Source organism: Aegilops tauschii, chromosome 7 (assembly GCF_002575655.3).
Source record: "Aegilops tauschii subsp. strangulata cultivar AL8/78 chromosome 7, Aet v6.0, whole genome shotgun sequence".
Taxonomy (NCBI): Eukaryota; Viridiplantae; Streptophyta; class Magnoliopsida; order Poales; family Poaceae; genus Aegilops; species Aegilops tauschii.
In genome coordinates this window covers 186,339,364-186,346,859 of record NC_053041.3, presented here as the reverse complement: position 1 = coordinate 186,346,859, position 7,496 = coordinate 186,339,364, and the positions used below count along the sequence as shown (strand labels likewise).

At 46.1% G+C, this 7,496-nt stretch overlaps 2 protein-coding genes across 3 annotated transcripts; one reads left to right on the top strand and one right to left on the bottom strand.

Moving 5' to 3' along the window:
* The first annotated feature begins 287 nt into the window (after positions 1-287).
* Positions 288-3,914, top strand: LOC109753871 (protein kinase G11A). Of its 2 annotated transcripts, none has more exons than XM_020312792.4 (3): positions 288-551; positions 1,446-2,395; positions 2,861-3,914. In XM_020312792.4, exons 2-3 carry the CDS (start codon positions 1,539-1,541, stop codon positions 3,738-3,740), a joined length of 1,737 nt encoding a protein of 578 aa, XP_020168381.1. In that variant the 5' UTR covers positions 288-551; positions 1,446-1,538; the 3' UTR covers positions 3,741-3,914. The 2 variants fall into 2 exon arrangements, with proteins under 2 accessions (XP_020168381.1, XP_073361928.1); XM_073505827.1 differs by lacking the exon at positions 288-551 and adding an exon at positions 1,096-1,291.
* Positions 3,915-4,406: 492 nt separating this feature from the next.
* On the bottom strand, positions 4,407-7,256 carry LOC109753880 (uncharacterized). Its single transcript, XM_020312804.4, has 4 exons — positions 6,764-7,256; positions 5,310-5,428; positions 5,073-5,188; positions 4,407-4,972 (listed from the first exon to the last, which is right to left on the bottom strand). Exons 1-4 carry the CDS (start codon positions 7,083-7,085, stop codon positions 4,684-4,686), a joined length of 846 nt encoding a protein of 281 aa, XP_020168393.1. The 5' UTR covers positions 7,086-7,256; the 3' UTR covers positions 4,407-4,683.
* Between the last annotated feature and the right edge of the window lie 240 nt (positions 7,257-7,496).

Below are 7,496 nucleotides of genomic sequence, written 5' to 3'. Positions count from 1 at the left end.
CAATTTAGGTCGTATTCTACGACGTTGCTCGATCGCTCCACCTGAAATTTGCTCCCGGCTGCAAGCTCCGGGTGCCGACACAAAGGTCCATGTAGAGGGCGGCCATCCATGTCATTTTTCGGATAACCCCGTCACGTCGTCTCCCCATCAGCCGGAGCCCCAAAATTTCGACAGAATCATTACCTCCGCGAACGGATCCACAGCGATTTCAGCGTGGACGAAAGAGAAAGCTGGCCTTTCAGCGCCCGGCACGTCGCCTTTCTCCTCCTCCTGCGCGCGTCCCCTTCCCTCTTTACCACCCTGCGCCGCGCCAGTACCACTGCGCATACACTTCGGCCTCAACCTCCAACGACCCACCACCTCTCACTCGTCGCAACTCCCAAGCCGCAGCACGAGAGCCCACAGGCAGCTCCTTGGTCGGGTACCCCGTGACTCGATCCGCCTCCTCCGGGCGCTCCTCCTCCTTCCTCTCCTTCTCCTTCCTCTTTGTCTCATCCCCGGACGCGCGAAGATCTACCACCCCTCAAGGCCCCGACGACGACGCCATTCCGGTGAGATTTCTCGCACCTTTTCTTGTTCTTCCATGGCAGCATTTCCCCTGCTTCGATCTCTGGTTCTCCTCCCTCTTCCTCCCGCCGTTACCGGACCGTGATTCGGCCATGTTTAGATCTGCGCCGCCGTTCATGCGCACCGCCGTTTACTCTTTTTACGCAGCGACCGCGAGATTCCGTGCCTCCGCATTCCGCAGATCAAAAGACGAAAGCGCGCGGCACCCCCTGCCTGCTTTCGCCGGTCTCATGATTTCCCGCTTTCCCTCAGTTTTCTGCAACAAAGTCTGCGTTTCGATGTGACAGTAAAGGGCGCCATTGATGGCGGTAAAGGACGCCATTGATGCGCCTGCAGTATCGTTTCCAATCGATCGTAGTAAAATGCGCCTGTGAGGGGCTAAAGGCGTCGTTTTCGGGTGGGTGATGGGGGATTGGGAGCCGCTTTTCTTTCCTCTCCTTTTCTGATGGGAAAGAAAGAAAGAAAGAGGGCGCCCCTCTTTGCGGATCCCTAACAAATCTTGTTTATTCCCGAGTGGGGAGTGCTACATCTACATCCCTAGTGTTGCATGATTACAGTTAGTGGGCGGTTGGACAGGTTCAGTGCTCTCGCCAGTGCCATATATGGGACTAGGATAGGAGGGGCGACATGAACTCTCAAGTGATAACTTTGTTAAGTCCTGTTGTGGCTTGTGACAAGTCTCACTTCTCTCTCACTGTGGTAGGAAGGTTGATGGATCTGAGTGGTGAGTGTGGAGGTTCTTTCTTGATCTTGTTTGGGACTGATAGTTTACTGTTGATGATCTTTTGCTCTCTGAGTTGATGGCTCATGTAGTCATGCAGTTATTGCCTGCATGTATCTATCTTTGGTTTATAAGATTTTTCTTGCTCCTTTTGCAGATTTGGAATGCACTTCAGTGGTCCATCCAAGCTCAAACCCTTGATTGACCAGTAGTGTTGCAATCTGGGCTTCAGGTTTCAGTTGTCAGAGCAATGACTTCCAAGACAATGCTCCAAACCATCCCAACAATCCCCAACATTGAAGAAAAGAAGCAGTGCTCTCAGAATGATTCCTCTCTGGATCTCACCAGTTCGAGTAAACCCAGTACAGCCTTGCCAAGAAAATTGCCCGAATCGGCTATGCCAAGCAGTCCAAACAAAGAAATCCAGTCCAGTGACCAGAAACCATCTCACAAGCTGCATGAGTCCGTTGATGTTACATCCAGCAAGGTTCCTGCAGATGATGAGAAGGATACTGTGGAAAATGGAAACACAGATGGAACCGTGAAATCAGACTCGACGGTAGATAAGGATCATGGTGCAGCGAGTGCAAGTGGAAGTGCCAGGTTGACGGGAAGGTCTGAGACTGGAGAAAGAGGTATTAGCAGCCGATGCAGGCCGAGCACAGGCAGTGATGTAAGTGAGGAAAGCGCGTGCAGCAGTTTTAGTAGCACCAGCAAGCCTCACAAGGCAAATGATTCACGGTGGGAGGCAATCCAGATGATCAGGAGTAGAGACGGGATCCTTGGCCTCAGCCACTTTAAGCTATTGAAGAAGCTAGGATGTGGTGACATTGGCAGTGTGTATCTTTCAGAATTGACTGGAACCAAGAGCTATTTTGCAATGAAGGTTATGGACAAGGCATCACTTACAGGCCGTAAGAAGTTGCTTCGAGCCCAGACTGAGAAGGAAATCTTACAGTGCCTGGATCATCCTTTTCTTCCAACATTGTACACACACTTCGAGACTGATAAGTTCTCATGCCTCGTTATGGAGTTCTGCCCTGGGGGAGACTTGCATACACTTCGACAGAAACAGCGTGGCAAGTATTTTCCAGAACAAGCTGTTAAGTATGTCTGATCCATCTTTTACGCTGAGCGTAATATACTTTACTCTCTTTTTGACTTTTAGGATTCAGCATTTTGTTACTATTTTCAACACAATAGCTTTTATCCAATTCTGTTTGTTCCCATGTAACGTGGCAACAAAGTGAAGAATAGCGGAAAGTTATTATCCATTTCGAGTTAGCTGAATGTATGGAAAATTGCCATTAACGTAGCTAATTGGCGACATACCGTGTGTCTTGTGAAAATTGTCAACGAGAAAGCAACTGCAAATTTAGTTTGCTTCAGATTACATCCATGCAGCAGAACTAAACATGCATCAAATTAAATGAAGCAAATACAACATATAGCGAAATAAATATCCTAGCAATATTTATGTGAATACATTTTTAGTATTTCTTTTACAAGTTATTTCTACTAAATAAAAGCTACTGCACACTGATCTGATATGGCATTTCTTCTTAATTGCAGATTCTATGTAGCAGAAATCCTCCTTGCTATGGAGTACTTGCATATGCTAGGCATCATATATCGTGATCTGAAGCCTGAAAACATTCTTGTCCGTGATGACGGGCACATCATGCTATCCGACTTCGACCTCTCCCTTCGCTGTACAGTTAGCCCGACTCTAATCAGGTCATCTAATCCTGAAACAGAAGCACTTCGGAAGAGCAGCCAGGCCTACTGTGCTCAACCAGCTTGTGCAGAGCCATCCTGCATGATACAGCCATCGTGCACAGCCCCCACAACATGCTTTGGCCCTCGGTTCTTCTCGAAGTCGAAGAAAGATCGAAAGCCAAAGCCTGAAGTTGTCAACCAGGTCCGCCCATGGCCGGAGCTCATGGCAGAACCTAGTGATGCTCGATCAATGTCATTTGTTGGCACACACGAGTACTTGGCCCCTGAGATTATCAAAGGTGAGGGCCATGGCAGTGCTGTTGACTGGTGGACCTTTGGTATATTCTTATACGAGCTTCTGTTCGGCAAAACACCTTTCAAAGGTTCAGGAAACCGAGCGACACTGTTCAATGTCATCGGTCAGCCGTTGCGTTTCCCGGAATACCCAGTTGTGAGCTTCTCAGCAAGAGATTTAATAAGGGGCCTACTTGTTAAGGAGCCCCAACAACGATTGGGTTGCAAGCGTGGCGCCACTGAGATAAAACAGCATCCATTTTTTGAGGGTGTGAATTGGGCGTTGATACGCTGTGCGAGCCCTCCAGAGGTTCCGAAGCCTGTTGAGATTGAGAGGCAGACTACAAAGCTGCCTGTGTCAACATCTGAGGCTAGTGCAGCACCTACTGGTGCATCCCAGAAAGGCTCGGATAACTATTTAGAGTTTGATTTCTTTTAGTGAACAGAATGTTCATTTTCTCCATTTGTTTGCATAATTAGAAGTTGTAGGCTTTTCGCATTTATGTGTCTGACAGATGAGTCGTATGTAGATTTTTGTGTCTGTCAAGCTATTTTCTGTTTTGTAGTGAACAAATTGGATGTTTCAGATTTATATTCCTCCACAAGTTTTGAAGTCGCTAGTCTTTGTGAGTTGAAATCTCGTGCGCCGTGCAGAATTAAGCTCAGTTTTGTACAGCTTATGCTGCCGTGAAATAAGTTATTACTATCAGCAACCGAGGCACCTTATAGGGCCTTGTTTTGTTGGGATTATCCGGTGTTTTTACCTGCTTGGTCGTTGCTGTTGCTCACACCGATGGTTGCATCATTGTGTGCACGATCTGAATCACATTCAGGCGACAAAGACCTGCTGAAATAGTGTTTGATTGAAGTACGGTAATCATGTGTATGTCAGCTTGCACTACGGCACTGATGACGTTATTTAACTTTTTAAGTTGCTGAGCTCACTGATTGTCCTAAATATAGCACAGATGCTCCCTATCAACAATGATTCTACTAATTGATTGTCTACACCTTGTGCTTAGCCATGTTCCCTCTTCCCTGTTCCTCTGTCCAGTTATGCGTGTTGTGCGAAATGTTTATGAAGTCTTAAGACGATGCGTGCATCTGTATCATCCGTATGTTTCTAATTGCAATTGCCTTTTTTCATGTAGCTCCATAGCCACTACAATTAAGTACAAGGCTCATTACCAAAAAAAAAGAGAGAGAAAGAACCCCACAGAGATATGCTGAAAAGCTCCAGGTACGATAAATTATCTCATTTGTACACCATGGATCGAGAAGTTTAAAAATTCAAAATATGGCAAAACTTTTAATCACAACCTTTTTTCTACCTGAAGATGGCGCATACAGCATTCCAGCTGTGAAAGTGACTGAAACAGCAATCAGGATGACAGGCACCTGAGAAACTTGGGAATTTTCCTTCTTTCTTTGGTTTTGCTATCATTTTTGCCATCAACCGCCTCTGTGCTATCGCGATTTGGCGTAGATGATGGCGGTGTCGGGGTGCGAGATCTGTTGTTGTTATTTACAGGGGAAGGTGAAAATGGTGGCGTCGGGTCAGCAGTCGTCGCCGCTGTAACTTCTTTGTCATCACAGACAATCTTGACTTCGCAGTAGAGAGCTGCATTCTTCTGTATCTGTCCTGCTATTGTGTTCCCTTTCTTCAACTTCCTGTGTCCATTCAAAATTAAGTACATATATTATTTTGCAAATTGAAGCAAATAGTTGAAATCCTGCTGATTTTCATCCTTCATGGTATATTAGACCTCACCGCAAGTTGGATTTTGCAACCCCAAGTACTAGCTGCTTTATATTCAGAACAGGGATAAGTTCAGCGACCGCATCGGCGATTTGATCACTCTCGATGAGGTACACATCGACGTTAACCTGAACATAATTTGCAAGAATGGAATTTTACTAGTATGAAATTTGGCGTCCAGATGCTACTAGCACAAAGCACGGTAGGAAGCAAAAAAGAATTTGCAAAGAACTGATGCAGCCAGTTTACCTGAAAGTTTCGACAGTGGTCCAGAAATTTTTGCAGCATCTCTCGCCTCTTGGATCTCTCTTGGTTCATGTAAGTTTCTACTTGCTCTGGGGTTGCTTGTCTCTTAGGCATCATTCCTACTATTTCAGAAAATTAATGCTACATGTGTCAGATTCATCCAAAACCATAGACACCTTTTAACTAATTTTAGTTGTTGTTCAGTAGTCAAATGATTATATTCAGAAAACCCTCGTATTCAGGACATAACTATTAAACCACACGTAGAAAGAAAAAAAACTAACTCCAAAAAGAATAAAAAAATCGACATATTTGTCTCTTGGACCTCGTGATATATAGATAAAAAGGTGTAATGGTTTACAAACAAATACGTGTATAAATAGCTGTTGAAAGCCTCTATCGGGTTATCGTGTATAAGAAGGATGAAGCTATATATGCCCTCAAAAAAAAAAAAAAGATGAAGCTATATATCAAGAAAGGAATCTTATTGTTTTGGATTGTTCACACTTCAGTGGCAGGCTAACATCAGAGACTGGTATGCGTCCCACTCTCCCCGGCATCCCAGGAACCTAACGCCTAAAGTTTGGCATCCTACATACTCCACATATCATTCAGCCTCGAGCTCAAAAGTTTGATCTGATAGCTGAGAATATTTTTTTTCTTCATAAAATGATCGTTGAGAATATATACTTTGAAAATGATACCTAGCACAAGCACTATGCCTTTTCTCTACAAGGTCTACCAAAAGCATTAATTCTCTCCCTTTTGTGGCTATCATTGGACATGTACTTAGGCAAAAGAAAAACACTGGAGATGTCTCTAATCTCCTTTTAAGCGAGAGCCGGATAGCTATCAGCATCAAATTAACCAAGTAACTGTTCTTGGGAAAACACCATGTCCACCTAGTCAGTATAATTAACACCGAAAAGTGCGAGTCTGAACAGATCAGTCCATGAAAACCTAGGTCAGCATCAACAACACTTTAGAACTTCCTCGATTGTAGCTTCACGACGGGCCGATTTTTTCAATCGTTATTCTTCACGGAAGCTCTGAAACCCCTAGCATCCAGCCAGGTGTGGTGGACTGGCGGTGCCGCCCTTGAAAGTTCCAATCATACAAGCCAAAACCCTCTTGAGACCAGTCCAACAACATGACCTTGTTTGCAACCACCCTTTGCCAGCCAATCCCTTGTGTATGTGAACGTTGCTAGGACCCATTGGTGGTCGATCCAAGACCAAACTTGTTTCTACCGTGTTCTTACCAACTGTTTCGGAATGTTAGCCGTCGATCTTGATGTTAAACTTTGACTACTAGTAACTTTTTACCTTTTCATTCATGCTGCAAAATCGTTACTGTTTTGATCGCTTCATCGATCTCGCAATGCTAAGGTGAACAAATATTATAGGAGAAATGTTGGATTCAGAAGGTAGTAAAGGGGAAGAGGGTTGCTTGATTACATGGGGTGGGGATGGTGGCGACGACGGGGAAGACGTGCACGAGGTAGACGAAGCTCCGTGGCTTCGCGAGCTGCCGCAGCGCCCACGACAGCGCCGCCATGCTGGACCCGCCCTTGCCCACCGCCACGTAGACGTCGTCGGCGTCGGAGGTGGCCGCTGCCCCGGGAGGAGGGGGAGGAGGCGGTCCGGCCGTCCGGTCGTCCGGCTCCAGCTCCTCTATCTCCCACGTGCTGTCGCCGTTGGTGCTCGGGCGCAGGCCGGTGCCGTCGTCCACGGCGACGCCGACCGCGCCGCGATGATCGTCCCGGACTGCCTCGGCCATGCCTCGATCTTCTTGGCCGGTCGGCCTCCCTGACAGGACAGCAGTACCAGCTAGCTCGTGGTGGAGTATGGAGCTTGGGAATGAGACGGAGCAACGGAGACGAAGGGAGGAGGAGGGCTTTGTGTGCTCTGTTTCGTCCAAAATGTGGCCAGCTGGAGGGGATCGTGTGTATATGTTCTGGTTTGACTTTTTCCTGAAGATTGCTATACTATTTTTTCTCTTCTAAAACTGGCATATTTTTTGTTATTTTCCTAAACCTTTGTATAGAGATTAGGCGGTGGCATATTCTGATACCTTTGGATTTACGAGTTGTGACTGATGCCCTTTGATAGGGCACAAACGTGTACGGTATGAAGAACAAGGTGGATGATCATGAATAGAAAAGGTCAAAAATCAACGAATCAATAACGG